The sequence below is a fragment of the Pagrus pagrus genome (genome assembly GCF_965226575.1).
Source record: "Pagrus pagrus genome assembly, chromosome: 1".
Lineage (NCBI taxonomy): Eukaryota > Metazoa > Chordata > Actinopteri > Spariformes > Sparidae > Pagrus > Pagrus pagrus.
Window position 1 is genome coordinate 3,771,119 of NC_140185.1, and position 22,419 is coordinate 3,793,537.

The 22,419-nt window shown below is 40.7% G+C and overlaps 1 protein-coding gene across 4 annotated transcripts in view; it reads right to left on the reverse strand.

Annotated features, from left to right (window-relative positions):
- Positions 1 to 475: 475 nt before the first annotated feature.
- Positions 476 to 22,419, reverse strand: part of dpy19l3 (dpy-19 like C-mannosyltransferase 3) — a 76,693-nt gene continuing 54,749 nt past the window's right edge. For all 4 annotated transcript variants that reach the window (XM_084349152.1, XM_084349151.1, XM_084349150.1 and 1 more), the window contains 3 exons: positions 20,032 to 20,164; positions 8,122 to 8,280; positions 476 to 4,832 (listed from right to left, as the gene is read on the reverse strand). In XM_084349152.1, coding sequence (XP_084205278.1) covers positions 4,629 to 4,832; positions 8,122 to 8,280; positions 20,032 to 20,164 — 496 coding nt within the window. In that variant the 3' untranslated portion in view covers positions 476 to 4,628. The remainder of the gene's footprint in view (positions 4,833 to 8,121; positions 8,281 to 20,031; positions 20,165 to 22,419) is intronic.

Here is a 22,419-nt window from a genome sequence, read left to right on the forward strand (position 1 = left end):
ACTGAACATGATGTCTAATATCAAACACTGGCATTGGAAAAATGTTTCAGCCGGACTCAGGCATCTCACACATCCACCAATGATGTACTGTGAGAACAATTTTAATTGCAGAAAAAAACATTTACTAGTTTGGATGATTTTTGAGATGTCCTACAGTAAAAAACCCAGCTGTACAACATGTTAGTGGATTCTTGGAAAAGCAAGCAGCAGAATGGAGAAAATAGTCACACAAGGGCAGAATATTCTTCTTTCAGATAAACACAGAAGTAGATGTTTTTCACTATTAATAGCTGTCCTTGTGGACCAAATGAAACTGTGCATGAATCAGTACTTTTGCTGAGGATGATGATGTTTAGGGTCTGAGGCTGCTCTTTTATGTAACCTTTAAGGTGCATCAGTTACCCACATTTATCTCAGTGTGCACGTCGGACAAACAAAATATGCTAAGAAACTCCATGTGGAAAGTTTCAGTGTATTTCTATGGCACTGGCTCAGTGGATCATCTGTTTAGATGCTTCCAGAGAATGTTGATTAATCTGTCTGAGACGGCCACATAACTGCAGTTCATCATGAACACAAATTATCTTACAGTGAAATCAATCAAATCTAAGTTTATCTGTACCACAGCTTCAGCACCAACATGCCCAAGCCAGTTTTGGCTTTCCAGTTTCCCACATTAGAGTGGAGGTTGTTCAGAAGCATTTTTTACAACCATGGTTTAGAAATGACCCACTCAACAGTCACATGGGTGTAATGAAGCATGGCGGATCAATGCTGACCCAAGAACTAACAGAATACATGTAACTCAAGTCTCAAGTCATTCGGCCCAGGTCCCAAGTCATTTTCTCTTGGGCAAGTCAAGCTCTCAGATTCAGGCTCTTGGCCACTTATGTATCCAGGTTTCATGTTCCTGTACACTATTTGAATGACCATCCATACAAATAAATCAAAAACATAAAATGAACGCAAGTCATTCCAGTTATCATATCTCACATCAGACCACATCCACATCCCGGACATGGTGCTTTTAAACTTTCTTTTTTTAAAGACTGACCAAGAAACTGCTTTAAGAACACTGCACTGTTCACTCTGGCAAATATAATAGTATCAATCCCACAGATTAACAGCACATTTAAAACCTTCAAAAATATAGAACCATGGCACAAGATGCTAAGAAAGAAATATTCAAACCTAAAATCCTCCACGGGAAGAGGAAAAATACAACATGTGAAAACATGAGGGAGCCAGCATGGATGAGAGGTCCTACATCCCACAGCACATGAGCAAACTCAACCTGTGGTTTAGATTCCACAGTGACCTAAGATCCAGAACACACAGTAAGTGGACCTGGAGTTTAGATTGTTTGTCAGTATTGGTGTAGTCAGAGGGTATCCACATACTTTTGGCCATATAGTGTAAAAGGCAAATGTCAAAGACTTAAGAAACAGTTATTGTTATCATAGATTTCTGCCGAGGCAAATTGTTTTATTTAAAGAATACAGACACAGGTCTGAATTCAGTCTGGTTGATGGGAGAGGAGATCCCCTCTCTCTCCATGTCCTCTCTCTCTATTCAAACTATTCATTTCCCTAATCAGAAATATGAATTCAAATGGCCGCATTTGTTTCAGCGACAATGACTAGTCTTTGAAATGGAGCCTAAATGGAGTGCTGAGCTGAATTCTTCATGTGCGCACAAGTTAAGGGCTTTCTTCATTCCTCCTCCTGTTCATTAAGAAACCCACAGGCCGACAGTGCACCTCCGAATGAACTACTAATCCCAATATGTATGGAAATTAAGAATGCTGAAAAAATATTACATCAGTACACTCTTATTAGGCAAACATAATGGAATCACTTCGCTCTCAAATAAAGCAATCAGACATCTCCTAAATTAAACATCCAATATGAAGGCGGGAGCGGGGGGCGATGTTCCACGCTGATCCGATTGGTATGCATTACAATGAGGCTGCGCGGTTAACGAACAACATGTTCTCAAAAGCCCCAACAACAAGAACTGTGTGCAGGAGTGTTCGTGCCTCTGCGAGAGTGCGGATTATCAAAGACAGGGGTCCTTATTAACAAGTGTACAAATATAGGCAGACTGAGATGACAGAAAGATGTGTGTGTACATGTATGTGTGTGAGTGTGTGTCATAGGAACATAGCGTCTCACTGCAGCAGGAAACTGTGACTGGCCAACCCATAATTACAGCTCCAGCCTTTCAATCACCTCCTCTCCTCTGCCTTCCCTCTGGTTCGAAAGAAGAAAATGAGGAAGGGGCTCAGATCATTGTGAATCCATGTTTTGATGCGCCCTCACCTCTCCCCCGCTGCTGTTTAAACATGAGCCTCTTCTGTCCTCCCCACGTTCTTTTCCAACCTGAAAGCCTCAGTTTGATATGCAAGTGTTGCCCCCTCCCCCCCCCACAAACTATTTTGGATTGCGGCGGGGAATCAGCATCGTTGTCACCCTGCTGCAATTTCCTCGCCACTTACATTATTCATGTGTGTTGTGGCTGTGTGTATGTGTGTGTGGGAGAGGGGGAAAGAAAAGAGAGAGTGAAAAGGTTGAGGTTGTTGATGATGAGAATCACAGAGCTAACAGCAATCACAACAACAACACGATCACAAATATCACTTGGTATCAGCTTTGACCTCAGTTACACAGCTAAAACACATGAAGCATCAGTGGAACCTGTTTCCACCCAGACGGGAATCAAAGCTAATACAATTATTTCTGGTTTTCTTTTCAGGGGTAACTGATAACATCTATCTCTGTGGAGCCAAATGTGCCGGGCCAAAAAGTGCCAGCTGATCTGAGTCCAGGCTAAATCAATCTAATGGTCAAACTTACTCAGTGTGGCTTCTTCCCACAGACACACAGCTGAGGAGGAGCCGAGCCAAGCCGAGTTGATAAAAACCTGTGTCTACTGCAGAGTCAATTGACCCGGGTGTACCCAACTCAAGTTCCATTTCTTTTTCCGGAACCTCAGCCATAACAGTCTGGGTTGGTTGTAATTTGCTCAGTTCTTGCAGAGACTGATCTTTTTCATCCATAACACTTTTAGAGGACTTTGTGACATGGTTGAAAGCTCTCCCGAAAGCCAGTAAGTGGGCCTGTCTACTCAGATAGAGCAGCTGCTCCACAACAGAGGAATGGTCTGCAGATTGTTGAGACGGGAGTCGATGCTACAAATACGTCTTTTACATGAACTGTGTGGAATTGCCCAGTTAGCAACCAAGCTCAAAGAACAGTTAGCAAGCTTGTTGACAACTTATTTTTTCTTCAATAAATCTCCATTAAATAAATCATGTACAAAATGTTGGGAGAGCATAATGCCATGGCACACAACAGAAACAAATAGAGGGACTCTCCAGGAGCTATCTATGCTAGCTATTATGTTAGTTGTTAGCAGCTATAGTAGTTCACCAACTAGCCCCTCCATCACCAACCCTCTACAACCTTACATTTCACAAAGACACACAGGTTAAGTTGTCGTGCCACTTTGTGGCTGGAGCCGATCCCAGCTGACACTGGGCGGGGGCGGGGTACACCCTGGATAAGTCACCAGTTCATCAGGGCTGACATGTAGGGACAAACAGCCACTCACGCTCACATTCACACCTACGGACAATTTAGAGTAACCGATTAACCTAAGTTAAGTTAGTAATAGTGTTTGCTCATCTGAAATAATTCTAGGTCATTTCCATTTAGATCTTCATCATTCATTCCACTTGAGCTCTTCCACTGTTTTTTTACAAAAGGACCTTTGCTTCATTTCTAATTTTCTAACACTGTTCAAATAAAGCACATGTAAAAACCTTTTTAAAGCTTATTTGATCCCTAATGTTTACCTTTCAGACTCTTTAGAACTAACACAAGTCAGAACTGTATTGGCACTTGCACTTTCCAAAAATGTACCGTGTTAATAAAAGTTCATAAAACTCTGAACTAGGGTTCTGGTCCAACAGCCAGCTCTGTTCTGGATCAGGTTCTACGCTGTTCAACATCCCCAAATTTGTTAAACTTCATAAATCTTTTATTTTCTCCCCTTACCATTGGCAAAGTAGAGCTCAATAGCATATAGCGTATAATATACTGTATTAACGACCTGACGAGTAGAACTGATGAATGCTTTGAAGCCCAAGCAGCTGTATGAAAAATAAATCATTCTAGCTCATGTTGTTAAGTCTAAGAATTAACAACATTTCATGATGCTGTGAAGAAATGACACCGACTACTTCAAATGAAACTCAATTATTAGTAGCTGCTTGTGGTGTTCCAGGCCCTACTGAGGTCTAATAGTTGTGTCTGTGTCTGTTCATGTGCACCAGTGAGAGCTGAGAGAAGGGCGGGGTGGGCGGGTGGAGACTGAACAGCCTGAAGCAGGACTCCTATAGGTGCTTCCACACTCCACTAACTAAAACAATGCAGCCCCAAGCTTGAACTGGTCCACTGCTCTAAAACCACTGTTCACAGAGCCATGTGCTGAAAAAAATAATGGCCATGATCACAGCTGGGCACAGTGCAGAGAGGAGACAGAGGAACAGCGAGGATTCACTGCTTTTATCTCTTCTTCTCCTCCGTCCCTCTCCCCTCTGGCCTCTGACGGGGTTTCTGCTCCTGCTACTGCGTCGCACTGGGCTCTGATGAGCTCTTGGCACTTTTCTTGCGCTTCTTTTTGACCCGGTACACGTGGAAGGTTTTGTTCTGGAATGTTCTGGAGAACAGAGAGGTGTAAGCCACCTCGTCCGTCTTGATGGCCTCGCAAAATCGAGGGTGGGGGGAAGAGACGAGGTCGGGGTCGTTCTCTCCTGGGCCGTCCATGATCTGATGGGAGAGAGAATGAGCATGTCATCATCAACAGCACAAGAAGGACAGTTAACACTAACGTATAATCTTAGAGGAGACATGTGTTCAACAGTAAATAATCAACACATTTGAGATACACAATATTGCTGTATGAACACCACCTACAGGGTGATGGGCAGCCTTTCACAGGCTCCAGCTTCACTTTGTGTTCCTGCCAGCTGGATCTGGCAGGACTGCACTAACACTTCATTCTTCAGTAGTACATTTGAGTTTTTGTATATTTGATTGTCATATTGACAAAACTTTTTCCAGTGATTCTTAATATGAAAGAATGTCTCACTTAAAAAAATATTTTAGCATTAAAGGTAAAGATGCTGCTCCTGAATTAGAGGTAAAGAAGAGAGAACAGAGATATAGAGATGCTGCATTTATGGATCTCTTCTCTTGAAACTAGTCTAAAATGTCTATTTAGGCTTGTATCAAACTATAATTACTGCACTGCATTGTATGCCTCCAGTCAAGTTGCAGTTCCTGAGCTATGGCGTTGAATAAAGCCAGAAAATTTTTGCCGAACATCATGATGTCAAAGTAAATTTGACCTTTAACCTTAATATAAAATGTCAACAGTTGGTCATTTTATCCTTTAGACATTTGTAAAAAATATTGTTAGAATTATCAGTGTTGAGTAATAGCCACAACTATGATTTGCGAGGTCACAGTGATCATCCCTGAGTCCAAGTCCACATTCCCTCAATGCCTTTTGAAATATGGCGTTCATGAGAATGGGACGAACAGAATACCCGAAAACATAATGCCTCCAGTCATGGTTGTCACGGGTGCAGAGGCATGGCGACGATCCTATTTGGTGCTGTAGATACCAAACACATTTTACATACAAGTCATCAGTGCTACAAAGAACTGAACATGAATAAGATGAAGGAACATTTTAGAGGCTGTGGAAACCTTTCATGTCAATCAGCTTCTTGCTGTGATTGCATCCTACACGACAACACTTTCTTCTGCCTGGGTTATTGCACATTAGAGGTTTTGGTACTTTATGTTTTGTCCTTGTTTCTCTCACTGTTCTTTCACTGCTGAAGGGACTCAGCTGTCACATATGTCTGTGCACCAATCACAGTTAAGAAACCTTTAAATCAAAATGTGACTGCTTGTATTTGGAAGACAGCGTAAAACAAATCCAATCAAACCACACCTGCACACTTTTCAACTGTTCTTAAAAAAAATATGTCAGGATGATTTTTAAAAACTTTAATTGATTGTTGTGAATTTTATACAATTCTAATTTTATGAGAAAAATTAAGAATTCAAACTCAGTTTTCAGGTGTTTTAAAAACCACGTGTGGCCATACGCTTTTTAATATTCATTCAAGTTTATTGTGAGAACCACTGGGGCCAAAGTATAAAACTCTGTGTATATTCAGGTGTAGAAATCTGCGTACACACAAAACAGGAAACATGCATACTCTTCATCGCGTCTTTTCCTCATACATCTCAATCATCCTGAAATTGAAGGCATATGCATGAGCCGTCTGAAGCCATTTATAATAAAATGTGGGAATGGTAAAACACACCCCCAATTACATGGTTTGCATATAAAGGGCCAGAATATAATTTAGTTTTGAGGAGAAATGCTGGAAGCAAAGAAGCAGTTGAAGAAGAAGAAGAAGAAGCGTAATTTAAGGGACTGTGAACCTGAAGTAATGATTGATCAAACTGACAGACAACAAAGAGTATTATTACGTTCTTGCATTAGCACCAAAATGAAGCAAGTGGAATGTCTGAAAGTGACCAAAGCGGCGAATGCTGCGAGTTCAGAGCCACGGACTTTGGAGAGTATGTGAGCTGTTGGAGGAGGAGAGGGGATCCCCGCGCTCTCTCCACCTGATGAGCGGTCATCCTCACGGGGCAGAACATCAGTACAATCCCTGAAAACTCACTGAGTGAAAACAGCTCGTGCATCACTGTGTGATCATAGATAGGGTTTCTTAAACTACAGATAGAATACAATTCAGTGAAAAAACAGCTCTAAATAAAATGTCACCCAAATTCACACATTTCTTTGCCAACCGGCAACATCACACTAATCAGACTGAGAAGACTGCGTGCATGGTGCCCATGGTGTACGCACAGTCTCACCCTCTGTGGATTTAAAAAAATGCAGACATCTGTGTGGAAAGTGGTGTAAGTACATTTTTCATGTGTACACATGGTTTGTACATTTGGCCCCTGCTATTGTTAGAAGAGATACACACAACAGGAGGTTGAACTCTAATATCCACTTCAGTCAGGACAGCCTGTCCAAATCAGGAAAGGGACCACATAGGTCGTCTGTGGAAGCAGCTTCTTACAACCCATATTTACATTTACTGTTAGGCAGCGACCTCTAGTGGTTGTAGTAATTATGACGGTAGCAAAGGAGGAAGTCAGGGGACGTGACGAAGAAGGTCCAGTACTGTCTAATGGTCATTTATGTTGTTTTGGACTCATTGGCAATTGACCTAGTCAGTCGTTTTGGAATGAGCATGTGTTGGTCAGGAAGATATGATGGACAGGGTGTGTTTAAAGGGACTTTTTAAAATAAAGTTAATATAATATTTGAATAAATTGTATCGTATTGTTGCACAGCAGGAGTTCGAGGTGATATACTGTATATATATATATATATATATATATATATACATATATATATACATATATATAAAAACAAGTGGTCGCGGTACCTTAAACTTCTGCTCAAACTTGGAATTCTCTACATTAATACCATAAAAATGCAAACAGAAAGAACAAGAAAGACTGAGAGAAATGGACTGACAGATGTAAACCCATTGTTCCTTCAATAAAGCTGTCTAGATGTCAGATGTTGTGTGTGCTGTGTGACATTTACGCCATCACAAACAGGCCCACACAGACTCTGTGTTTCATGTGTCTTACACCACACTGAGCCAGACAGCCAGACTGAAGCTCGTCTCGCCTCTGGTAATCCAAATAGCCAGAGTGCCGTATCCGACATCAAAATGAGGAGAGACATAGGGTGGGAGGGGTGGTGAAGATGGTGATGGTGTTGGTAAGAGGAATGAAAGGGAGAGCAACAGCAGACGTGAGCGACAGTGACGTGCAGATGAGAAGTCAGACTATTGATCTCTGTGGAGGCTGAGAGCTTTCTCCCAGTCAAAGAAGTTGGCAGAGAGGATGGCACATGCTGCCACACACACACACACACACGCACACACACACACACAGACACACACACAGTCACGATGCGTCATGTTAAATAAAGGCCACCCACATGTCCGTTGGCCAGGTCGAGCAGGTCCCTCAGTCTGCAGCCTCGCCTGTGCCTCCGCTCGTAACAGATGCTGTTTTCCAACACCACATAGTCGGCCCCGGCGGCCCTCAGGATGGCATGGACTTCCTCCGGGGACTGGCGGGCGTAAACTTGATACACCTGCTCACACAGACAAACACAGAATAGAAGTAGATTTATTTAGGATTATGTGGATTGCTGTGATTGCTTTTTTTTTTGCCTAAAGATCATCTGGTTTCATAATTCAACACCAATACTGGAAGGAGAAAACGTCTCTCCTGGAACTCAATTACCAGGCACATACATCTTCTGAATTACAGTTTTGACTGAAGTTAGTTCAGATTCAATTATGAATGTTTACTGGAAAAATCTGAAGGAAAACAATTATGAGTGGAAAAAACAGAGGGAGAACAAAAGCACAAGTGTTAAACACAACAGATCTCAGATTTCTGAAGTCTGTTACGGTTCATTTTGTATTTGTAGGCAATCAATTCAAACTTTTTCAGAACAACAGACGTAAATGGAAAAATAATGCAACCCACTGGTTATGTAAGAAATGAATTTTTGACCGATGTTTCGCAGGGTTTTGGTTTAAATGAGGAACACTGAAGTAACAAGCCAACCTCCAGCTCCCTATTTCTTTTATAGAGCACTATAACTAATTTGTAAAACTCAGAGCAAAAATTCCCATTATGGAACAAGCACGTGCACTGCTTTCTGACAACAACCCCAATATCTTTAAACATGTGAAAATGATGTGACATCGCACCTGTCAATGATGACACGAGATAATGATCATTCATAGATGGTTAAATTGTCAGTTTACAAAGGCTTTTAAAAGCATCGAAAAGACAAAAGACGAACTCGGGGAGTCTACAGAAAGACTTGAGCTATTTTTGCAGTTAAGGTGCACTTAGAAGAGCTATATGTGGAAATAGCAGAAAGCCAGTCACCAAAGGTACGGGACTAAGCACGGAAAGAAAGCATCTGATGACAAATCCATCCCTCCAGTGGGAACTTTGCTTTTTTTTTGCTGTCATGTGGAGATTTTTCCATTGAAGAGAGATGACGAGGTTTTTTATTTTTTTATTTTCCCTGCTTCAGTTTGTGGATTACATTTTTGCTCTTTCCACTGCATTACTGTCAGTAAGACTCTCATCCGCGGAGTGTAGTCTTCCATGCCGAAGACTGAGGATTGTCAGAGCTATCATTGTCTTTTTCTTGCATCACTTCAATAGAATCCTAAAGGATAGTCATATTTAACTGACTGTTACAGTTTAAATCATTTCCAGATATCAACTTGGTCGAGAAATGACAGACTCTAATCAATGCTGAGTATAAAGTCCTGCCAGCTGCTCTGTAAGGCTGTATGTACACAGTGGTGCTTTGAGCTAAATGCTAACACTGACAATGACAATTTTAATGTGCTGATGTTAAGCAACCGTACCTAGCCTGGCTAAAAATTAAGATGTATAGATTTTAAAACTGTTGACACAACAGGCCAACATTCAGCCATTGGCCAGTGTCAATGCCATCTGTGAGCTCAGCGACCCCAATTTCTCGGGTGTGTCCTGCACCGCTACAACTAGTCGGCCCTTTCTGTGTTTCGAAATACTGACATATTAAATCTGGTGATTATTATCAACAAACTGCACGAAGACCCAAACCAATGACAAGTTGATTCTGTGTTTATCAAAGCTTGCTAGAAGTTCTTTCTCTGTGACGTAGAGCTTCACTGATGTCCAGAAAACTATTAAAAACACATCAATCAGGAAGACAAACACCGTCCTGCTGCTAGAGCACCAGATGTGGATTCATCTGCAGCTGAAAATAGTCCCCAACAAATGCAATATTTCATCTTGTTTAAGTAACGTTTGCTAGAAACATAGTGACCAACTGTTTTTGGATTTGAAGCAGTCTTTTTTTAAAAATCAAACAGTACATTTGTGACTCCTTTTTACACTAATGACCTTTGGGCTGAACATTAAGAATGCATGCCTGCTGGGTATGGTGAATTAATTCAAAAAGGAAGGAAAAAAACATGTAGGTAACAAGAATAACTGTGGTCTTTGTCCACTAATGAATTATTTTGTACTAACAAGCCCAGAAAAGAATTGAAAACATCATTAAGGTTCTTACAAATGTTTGAAAATGCATTTGCACAGTTTTCCTCCTCAATACCACACATGCACGCTCTCACAGCCCAGAAGGTCTGCACCAGTGTCGTGGATCATTAATGAGCTCCACGCTAAGCCCAGGCCTCGCCAGCAGCTCAGCATGGCTGACTTCCCACTGGGAGGCAAAACACAGGCACGGCTACCCAAGAGATGACCCACACATTACTTTCTGCTCAGACACACACCCAATGCAGAAGCAGAAATAAAGGAGTAATAGTAAAGCTAAGTTGCGCAATGTTTTTTTCCATCAGTCCTTTGTGATTGTGTTGACAGCATGTTTGAACCAGACTCAGTTTTTTGTAATTAGCGTTTCGGATGTTAACTTCTGTATTTCAAATTCTTAGTATCCATTCTAGAGTTTGATTGTTATTTGTTATCATTTTGTTCCATTTTAGTAGTCTTAGAAATTTTAGAAAAGCGATATCAGAGTAACAGTTATTTAAGTCTTCTGGCTGAACATGTAATAACAATGAACAGTGAAGGGAGGATAACTTCAATGAAGACATGATGCAAAAAGAAGAAAGAACATTTGGGTTTAGAAACATTTTATGCCATTTACTGTAACAAATCATTCCATTTGTAAAATAAACAGAATCAAATGGAAATATTAAATTTACTCAGTAGGTTTGAAAGTGCTTTTCTCCATCAATGTCAGTGAAAACCTTTTTCATCCACCATTAACAGAAAACAATAAGCACTGCTCTTCTAAAGCATTTCTCACACACATTACTTAGATGCACTTAAGTGTGAGCACCACCATTCAGCTCTCCTTTACCAGAGCTTCAGCCTTTTCAGGCTCTAGTTTTCTTGTGTTACTATTCAGTGCAACTTAATGGATTCATATTGTACTCAGTGCATCTCCGGATCCTGTATTCATTCACACAATCACTGGAGGTCAGTGGCCCCCATCTACAGACAATTTCCTGGTCCCTCACGCAGGACATTAGCACAGAGCTGAGAGAGATGGATGAGCGAGGCAGCACGGCTTCAGCTGCAGATGCATGATACGGATATCTGTCATTAGAGCAACAGCAAGTTCTGGAAAAAGGCAGAAAATACAAACTTTGATTCCTACATCAAAATGATATCTCAAAGTTGTACAATAAAATGGCATGTGGGAAATAAGGATCAAATCATGTCATGTGTTAGTACACAAATGTACAGTATCCAATTTCTGCATTTCAGGGTCTCTCAATCAAAACAGGAGACAGAAATACAATGAGATCATGGGGGTTTTGGTCTTCATTGTTATGGAACTACCATTACGGATGAAAAATCCATCGACGTGACTCAGGCAGAAATGTTCATTTAGGGCTCCATCTTACGCCCGTCGCTAAGCTCCACACAGTGCAAGGGTCGTTGCTAGTTTCAGTCCGACACAGTTGTCATTTTCAAAACCAGCGCCAACGTTGTGTAAATAGCAAATGTACTTGTGCCCACCTGTGCCCCCCTGGGCGTGTTGGTCTTAACGTGGTGTGGTCAGGCACACTGATAGTGGATTGCTATCTTGAGGCAGCAGAAAGCGACAGCACCATAGACCAACAAAAAGCTGGTCTAAAGTCAAAGGCGCAGTCTGTTTACTGCTATTTGAAGGAGGGATTATTCAGAAAGTAAGACGTGACTACACAAGCGGGTTAACAATGCACGAACACTGTGATTTTATGATTAGAGAGGCTGTTTTCAGTAATTTTTAATTTTTCATGAATGCAGTAATGTCACTGTGACAAATATCGTGGCACATTTAATCAGCAAAACTAAAAGCTGAAGAGGAAACAGAATTAAACTTTAAGCTTGTGGAATAAATATTTGTAGAAAGGATCTCAGGATTTATCAGGACAGCTGCTTCATGCCAATCTATGTTACTGTATGAATTTGGACAGTGTGTGACCTTTTGATGTGTAGAAGAACACAGACCATTAATTAACATTAAATACTAAACCAATTTGAAATAATCAGTTAGGTTTATCTGCTGTCCCTTGTGCACAAATGCGCAGATACATGTATCATTTCTGCTGCTCGAGGACTGCTGCAGGTAACATCATTAATATGTTCTTCATTATAGACGTATTTCACACACCTGCATCTTACCCGCTTCTAATCAGAATGATCATTTTAATGACCTGCCCACCTGATCCACAGACTGAGATCTGCTCATCACTATTACACACACAGTGGCACTCATCCTCCTCTTCTGTTAAATATCAGTGTATTTCCTCATATGCAGTCAAACAGACTTGTTGATGTGCAGATGATTGTGAGACGGCAGAGGGTCCAGCAGCAGAGGACCACATACATGAGACGCTGAGCACTGCTGTTTAATGGCTAAGTGCCAGCAAAGTGAATCTTAAAGGGAATGGGAGATGACAACTTGATTGGTTTAATTTATAATACATGTAGAACACACCCATGACTTATTCAGAGTCTAAATACAGCCCCTTTTGTTTATAATCAGATTATCCACTCTCTAACTAGCAAAACTTGGACATGCGCTACACGCATTTGTACCATGCGCTTTAAACCAAGGATTATAGATGTTTAAATAAGACCCTTAGCCTTGTTCGCTGACTTCCCTCCTCAGTCTCTGACTCTCTCACAGAAGTTACAGCAACAGGCGACTAAATGAAATGCACCGTTACCTTGAACAAATTACAGATTCTTCTGGGTTTGAACACATTTGTGATAATGTAAGTTATAACAGAAATGTTATTATATCCTTGAACACTTGTCGTTGTTACTATGGCAAAGGAGCTTTGCTTTGTTCTTTCTGTGAGTGTAAATGTACAGTCAGGTCACTGGGTTTGATGTTAGATACAGGTGACAAAGTTCACTCATTTTAGGTCTGACTTTTCAGTTCTAAAAGATTTGTCGCGAAATATGAATTATAGACACTGAAGAATTAATAAGTCGGCTTGTTTTATTAAAGTGAAGAATATAAATAACAGATTTAAGATGAAATGCTGTCCACAAACCAAATGTGCCAAATTAGAAAAAATATCCTCTAGGCATTCCTGAGAAGTTGCACTCATGAGAATGGGCTGGACGGACAGAAAACCAGAAAACATCCCTCCAGCCACGGCTGTCACCGGAGGCATAAAAAGGGCGAATGATCCCGTTCAGTCGCATTGTTTTTAATCAAAAGAGATATTTAGAGGCAGCGTGGATGCAACTAAGTCATTAGAAATATGAGAATAAAAAAAACATGAATTTTTTGCTCTGGGCACCTCAGATTTAGGAGGAGACAGAATAGATCTTAAAAAAAAATGTTTCAACATGAGTGAAAATTTGTAGTTTCAGGGTTTCAGTGACTCCATGAGTATAGAGACAGGAGCAGAAAGGAGAGGGAGTGGATATCATGGCAACCTCAGCAGTCAGAGCAGCCAGGTGTCGGTCAGGAAACACCACTCCAGTGGTCTGAGTGAGTCAAACCCCAAATCCCTACCACACTCCACCCAATCCACCATGGTCACATAGCCAAATCAATGGATACTGCTAGCCAGCTCTATAACACAAACTATAATTACAAACACTGTTTCATTACACAATTTTAATATATGGAATTGATTGGCACATTGTATTGAGACAATATAATAAAATAATAGTCATCACTGATTTTGCCAGCTGAAAAGACAGCTGTGACCAGCAGATAAAATCTGGTAACAGTTGTAGCTAGCTACAGTAGCTAATTAAGCTAAGCTAAGTTCCTGTTACGGTGGAGTTTTTATCCAGACCCAAAATGCAGAGACCAGAGTCTGGCAGTCAGGTTTAAAGGGATTTATTTCAGGACAGAGTTCTTAGAGGAAGTAGTGGACGAGGAGGGCAGGCAGGCTGGGTTGTCCAGTGGCAGCGTGAGGGACCTCAGGTGAGCCAGAGGAGCAGGAAGCACAAGGGAGAGGCGCTGGAGGGCTCATCGGGCTGGAAGACCCAGCCTTAAGAAGCGAAACATGAAAGGAGGGCTCTACCAGGACTCCAAGTCCTGGTTCGCCTGCTCCGCCTGCCCGTTGGTCTGAGGGTGATATCCTGAGGAGAGGCTGACCGATGCACCGATTGCCTGGCAAAAAGCCTTCCACACCTGGGAAATAAACTGTGGCCCCCTGTCTGACACAATGTCCATAGGGATCCCATGAAGCTTGGAGACATGGAGGACTAGCGGGTTAGCAGTCTCTAAAGCAGACGGGAGTTTAGGCAGGGGGACAACATGTACAGCTTTAGAGAATCTTTCCACGATAGAGCGTATAGCGTTGCCTTCAGAGGGCGGCAGACCCGTGACGAAATCCACGCCGACGTGTACAGTATAGTACATACACATATGAGCTAGTTTAGCCCCATTTTCTGAAGAACAATAACCCATAAAATTACAATTTGGCAGATTTGAACAAAATCAACAACAGCTACCAACAGCCATAGTCCTTACAACCATAACTAATGTGTTGTCACGGGTTAGATTGTAAACATTAAAAAAATAACAGCTTAAATCCCTGAGGAGCTATTAGCATTAGTGACGGTCCACAAGTATGCAGTTACCTATAATTCCCTCAAACAATGTAACGAAGATGCGCAGCAGAGGGGATTTAGAAGTTGGTAAAGCAATGCTGAATGAAAAATAAGTAGTTATATGCCGTACACCTGCACCACTGGGTAAAGTTGTATATGTAAACATATACTTTCAGGTTAAATATCAGCCAAAGCAGTCAGATTAATTTAGCGTCGGAGTACATACATCTACTTCCTGTGGATGTATGTACTCTAACACTGTTTATCTTCCATGCCATTTTTTACATTTACTCATTAGCACACACAAAACAACAAACAAATGGAGTGGATCAAGTAGAAAGCTTTGTGAATAACTTTCACTTTAGAGAGGATAAACACACTTTAATCCATTCCTTATACATTTGCTCTTGGGTGTTTGGTTTTGTAAAGGCAAGGATAAAAGGCATTTCACTTATTTAAAACCTCTTTAAAATGTATTAGTTACTGAATATCACAACTGTTTCAGTCTCGAGAATAAGGAGGAATTCAAACACCTTTAAAAACTGAATGAACTAAATATCCACTATACTTGTGCTCTGAAGTACCTGCACTCAAACTCAAGGTAAGTAGTTAGAAAATGTAGACAAGTGAACTGAAAGCAACGATAATAACCAACATGGCAACAGAGGAACATTACACGTGAAAACAACTGGAAATTACTTCTCACACATAGACTTTACTTACCCAGATATACTAACAGCTGCCAAAGCATATTTGGCGACCTATTTTATTGATCGTTTTTTATTCTTAATTTTCCATCCATCCAACAGAAAAATGTCATTACCTAGTGAACAATCTCCTCTCGCTCTTTCCCTCCTGTCTACTGGCAATTGCAGATGCTCCACAAACACAAAGAGAGAGATGTCCTCTGGTATTAAATCCCTCCTGTAAATGCACTGATGGTGATGCAACCATCTCCTATTAAATGTAGGCCTTCTTATGCCGTTGTTTCACAAAAGCTTATGAGTGCACCTGGTTGTTACGACGTCATTCAGGACCATGTCGGTTTTGATTGTTTTGATAGGCTGCGTCACTGACTACAAGCTTTCCTCACAGCTCACCTGCTGTTATGGAAACCAAATCATGGATGAAAAAATCGAATTCTCAGGTCATCAAATAACTACACTTTGGGTTGGTGGCTCAGGTCAGGTAATGAGACTTTGCACTGAAAAAGACATCCCCCGGCGGCCAATCCTGTGATTTTATTACCAAGAGCAAACTGAGCAGCAATGACGGACAAGCTAATGCTTAAAAATGCTTAAAATGCTAATAAACCATTTTAATTTATTACTAGTAGTTGCATTTAATTTGGCCTATAATGAAGCAGGAACACTGATGAATCAGTCTGTATTTATAGATTCATACTGGTATCTGTTGTCCACAGCTGCTTTATACTATATGAAAAGCTTCACCTTCAGCTCATAATGCTCTGAAGGCACCAGGACACACATGTTGACAAAACTGCAGCCTCAGGTTTGAGAAGTGCAGCACCAGAGTGCAGTGCCATTACGCACAGCTGTCCACTGTGATTACCTTTATCAAATCATGTGCAAATAACACCAGACTGCTACAGAGTAACCACACACACCTCTACACACACACGGGCTGACTGTAACTGCGTATTCTGCCTTCCCTCTGAGTAGAAGAGGCGTTTCATGTGTTTTTCTTGGTGTTGTGTTCACATCATACTTCACTTCAGAGCATGAGACCAGTGATGTGACTGACAGCGAGCTTATTATCATCACCACACCCTCTGATCAGTATTTAGCCAGCCCTTTTGCTGTTGTGTCAGTGCATATACATGAACCAAAACAGCAGGTGTGTTTGGGGATGCCCAAAAAGTCTGTGAATCCAAGACCTGCGGCTTTGCATTTGTTGCTCTTGTGCGATTAAAACGAGGCCCTCGAAGTCACAGTGAAAGCGGAGAATGAATTAGACTTCAGAAGCTATATGTATGATTTTGTTCAGTATAAACATACAAAAGTTAACAACAAATATCAAAAGACTGTGATAAAACATGAGGTTTGACGTTATATCAAAGATGTCCATGTATTATGCCCTCTCCTGAAGTTAGCATGCTAACCAGCTAGCCTCTGTCAGTCCTGTGTTGTAATACCACTGTATACCTTAAGGTGCCAGTCTGCCCTCTTGCAAAACACCAGTTAAAACTGGCATTTTCAACTGGCACTGACTCAACAATCCACAATATCGTAATCTCAGACCGTGCTCCTCTGAGTATTACTTAATCATCGGAGATAACACCAAATCATCCTCCCAGATGGTTCTCTAATAAAGACTTTTATTGACCATCTTTACCAGAAATGGACATGCTTCCTTCTATTTAACTACACCCCAAAAACATCAGCTTAAAATTTATGGCAAATGGATGAAGCTGTGACATGAATAAGAGACACTTGAGTGGAAGATTAAGAGATCAGGACCAATCACACTCCAAGAATCCTTCAGATAATAAGCACAAAAAGCAGCTTACCACCAGAACCGATCTGATAGGCCTTCTAAGCTAAAAACAAACAAAACACTTGATTCAAATAAGAACAAACTATTTGCTTATTAACTAACAAACAAAATAGAGAAAAATAATTAAATCATACATTGTAGATGACCCAAAAGGAAACCTTACACAACATCCAGTAGAAATACACATGTCAAATTCTACACTGCAGAACATAATGAGCTGAATGTTTAAATCAATACTTAGATCATGGAAGCTACCATTTTAAACTGAAGGTGTCTGCTCCATGCAGCATCTGCAGCAGAGTAGCAGCAGCACATTTTACCTCTCCTGTGACAGGAGTAAGGAGAGTTGACCAAAAAGAAGTTAATGAGGGAAAAGCAGTTGGCTACCTCGCTGAGAAGCTGGAGGTGAGCAGCCTGTCGCCTCATCTAACAGCTGTGGCTGCTCCTTGTTCTAATTACTCCCATGTACAAAACTAGAGTATAAAACTACTTCCTGACTTATTTAAAATCGATCCACTGTCGTTTCCTGTGAGTAACCTACTTCCAAATAAAAGTCTACTGGTGTTTCACCAGTTCAGTGCTTTTAATGTGAAGCTGCAGCAGTAAGAAATGTTCAGCAGTAACTTAATACAGCGGCCTACACATAGTGAGCATCTTTTTTTAAAAAAAGCGGTGTAATAGAAAAAACTGTTCACACGTTTATTAGCCAATGGAAACATTTACATTCGTCTCATCTGTTATTTCCCCACTTGCTGAAAAAAATGAAGGCAGTTAGCCCTGGCAAACATCTCCCCTGTGCGACTACAGTCTAGAAGCCGAACAGTTGCTGACAGTAAGCTTTTTGGCTGCTATATAATGTTAGCTGAATGTGTAGGAATCAAATACCAGACTTAGCTGCATGCTGTTAATACCTACCCACAGCATGTCCAGTGTTCAGTCGAAGAACTTCAGTTGGCAAATAAGACAACGGTCACATTTAGCTCAATGGTCATTATGGGCTATTGTTAGCCACTGTAGCTAACTGTGACACAGCTAACAGTGTTTGCTCACCTACATTACACTACAAAAGCTGGTATTCTGCTATGTCAATCATAATTTGCCAGTGATTATTCGTATTAATTAGCTTCCTTAATTAGCTTCCAAACTGGCCTTTATCACATCCTTACAGTTGATAAAAACATAGCTGAGCCTCATAACATTAATTCATTCACCTGTGAAGATATTAGCTACTTTAAGCAGTGACAGGTCAGGGTTCCAGGTGCAGCACTGAGGCCGTTTATATCCACAACACCTAAACTGAATCAATGTAAAGACAACGTAGAGGGCATCAACACTCATGAAATGACTTTTTACCAATGTAATGGGTGTATTTGGTCACCAGTGAACTTCCTTAACAAGTTTTGTCTAAGTTTTTTGGGTGTTGTTAATTTATTATCTGCTCTGGCTTTTCCAAAATCTGTACACAGATATGGTTCCCCCCACATTTTAAGCTATTCTGACACGCTCAAATACGGACAGGGCACTGGAATTAGAGTTGAACAATGGCTTACTGTCAGACCATTCAAACTTGGAAAAACACTGCAGTCTTAGGACACGACGTAACATTTTACAACAGAAGGGTGGTCCACACTTCTTTCTGGTTACTTATTTTAGAGATATTGGCTTCACAACTCCACCTAAAATATTCCATATTGACAGAAAAATCCTTTCCTCTTCAAAAAAATACCTTTCGGATTGCAGGTTTGTGTCACAGGTTGTGACAGATTGCCAAAACCTAACCAAACTGCGACCTGCAAACAGCCACGTTGTGTTGGGAATGGTGATATACAAGACTCAAAATTAGTTAGGGATACTGGGATATGAGTGCATATATGCATGTGCATGGAAATGCAATAAAAGTCAAATGAAATGTGTCGCATTATTTTTGGGGACCAAAAATATTCACAAAACACAAAATAAAAATTCAGATATCTCACAGAATAAACAATCAAGTGAAACACTCAAATATTGGAATATCTCTAACTCATTGTGAGTAGTGTATGTCATTTTAGGACACGCTAACAAGCGACCTATTCAGTGTTGTATGTATGAGGATGTCTTGGAAAAGTAAGTGACTTTTCTTGTGTCATTTGGCCGACTTTGAACGCTGGGCCATTTATGTTCGCCTCTAACAGCCAATACACTAACTTCACAGAGCTAAAGCTGAAAGCTAGCTAGCAACGGACACACCAACCATGTACGTGGGACTGTTATGGTGTTTGTGTATATGTGTGTAATCACGTTCAGTTCACTATACTCAGAACTGACCAGAGACTCCAGTGCTCTTGGTTATTTTCCTCCATTCTCTTCTCATTCCTGTCACCTCTGAACATTTATCAGGGAAATTTGTAAACCAAATGTCCGCATCAGTTCCTGTCGACTTGGGCCAATTTGCGTTAAACTGGTTCTTCATTGAGTTTGTATGCAATCGTGCACCTCTAAAGTTGGCCTCCCATTCTGTCTGAACACACAGTGATAACTCCCAACCCTGCATGATTCTCACTAGCATTCAAATCCACATGACTCACTTGCATAGCTGACATTGTAATTGCCATCTATTTACTTAAATGGAAATTTCTCAATTTATTCTTTTTGTGTTATTTTGCAGCCCCTCTGGTAGTGTCCACACCCTTGTGTATGTTCGACAGTATACTGCAGCCTACAGTACCTGTTTGGTCCTCTCCCGCAGGTCTTTATCTTCATAATGGGGATGGTTGGTGAGAACTCTGCCTGTGCACAGCTTGATGCCAGCCAGCAGCTGCATGCTGCCTGCAAATACAGCCTGCTTAGGGGTCTTTGTGCTGTGAACAAACAGAGACGAAGAGAAGAGAGGACACATCATTCAATGCTATAAATATATAGATAATTTATACCATAAAAAAAGCTTTTGATGAACTACAGAGTGTCATAAAGCTTTGTGGGTGAGTGCTAAAGAGAAGAGAGAAAATGGGTAAAAAGCACCACAGAAAGATGTTGTTTGAAGGATATGAACACGTTTGGAGGGTATTCACAGGTGCACCCAGTTATCAATAAGAGTTTGATTGAATTCTGTTTTTGGTTATTTTCCAGCGTTGTCATTCAGTTCACATGCTTTAGCTTTTTGCATTTGCTGCAATAATTGGGACTTATTGATGCCATTTAAACATTTCTTTCAAGGGTTTGGCTTCAAGGACAGCAGCTACCTGCAACAAGACCAGATACAAAAACATTCTTTGTACAGACAAATTAAATTGCATAGAGATAGATAAAGATATGCAGTTACTGTGGTACAGAAATATCTGCAGGCACAAGGACAAGTCCCACGCTCACACACATCTTACCTGTAATGTTAACCTAGGGGTCATTTTTAATCCAAACTCATGCCTACTCACGGACAGTGCTATGACTGACAAGCTGATTGCTCAAGACACTTTGACACTCAGGTTATATTGTCACCACAAAAGCAAACATGTGATATTGGGACAGGCATGGGTCACAAAGCTAGCAGTACAATCAAACACATACTGACTGTAGGGAAGGACTGATAGGAAAATGTAGGATTTAGTACAAAAACAAATAGTAGATCTATATGTCAACATCCAAATAGTAAGAAAAATGTCACAATTGTCACCACAGACCCATTTGTCTGACAGCCCATTATTTCAATGTGTGAATATGAATATCCCCAATAAAACAAGGCTAAAGGCATTTGGGTTTTTTGTGTCATTAATTTGCACGTCAATATTTTTTTTTTTTCCAAAACTGTTGTTTTTGTCATGAGCACTTTCGATCGGAAAGCGGATATTACGTGCTGAAAAAGCAACATCCTTTTTTTCCGGTTGATTTTTCTGAGCTTTGGCACCACGAATGAAGGCATCAACCAATCATGTTGTGCAAAACAGACGTCACGCTACAACTCGTTTCAGTCCAAGTTTACATCCACTTGTAAAGAACATGTACAGCGTATCATGGCAGTCTTGAGTTCCAATGATTTCTACAGCTCTCATGTTTCTGTGGTGGAATGAGTGGAACACAAACTACTTTGTTACAAAAACATTCATGAAGTTTGCTTCAAATGTGAATTGATCATGGGTCTTCTGAAAATATGACCAAATCTGCTGGCTCAAAAACACACATATAGTAATTCTAACATTTGTTAGAACATGGTCTGCAGTATGCTAAAACAACATGTGAGGTTTTTTAGCATGTCTGAAACTCTTGGTATGTAACCAATAATACATTGATTGCATACTATTTACAGGGAAACATTGCAGTGTGCAAGCACTGCAACAATAACATAACAGACAATGCCAGTGTTCCTTCTTCTTTGTATCAGGCAGAGTAGACGCTGCTACAAAGTCTTGTTGACCATTACTGCTTGTTATAATGGTTTCTTTTGGCAGTAATTAATATTTTCTATATGCTGTTCTTCATTAGTTAGTTAGTTTAGTGCAGGTATCCAGGTTGAGTAAAGTGCGTAGAGTAAAAACAGTTTCTCCAGCTGCTTCCAGGTCTTTGAATAGCTTATTCAAAGAATAAAAACACTTGTTTTTTAAACTTTAATGACATTGTTGTTATTGCAGAGTGAGGGCAGTACCAAAAAAAGGTACCATTGGGTACTGGTACTGAATTCCAGGTACCAGTATTGGTTCAAATGTGAACATCAATAGCTTGTTTCTCTGTGCTTTTCTGATTATCTAATTGTTTTGGATGTTTATCACTCTTGACAGTTGGGATTTATCACAGCTGCCATCATACTGAAGAGCTTGTCAGCCTATTGCATGGTGTTTTAATATGGATGTGGTTTTAAACATTTTCAAACAATGTGACACGATGAAGATCCATGTGAGATTGAGCCGTTGGCTTTATTAAACTTCTGTGGCATGGAGCAAGTGTGTAGGCGCTGTCCTCGTCTTAGCCAGAAATTTAGTGACATGAGAGAATGCGCAGCTTCAGGCACTTCAGCTGTGGCCTCAACATGTAGCCATGATGGTTGCTGAATGGATGAAAGGCTCAAATTCCTCCTTTTGTAGCAGTCCAAAAGGCTAAACATCTTAAAAGCAATACAGCACTGCAG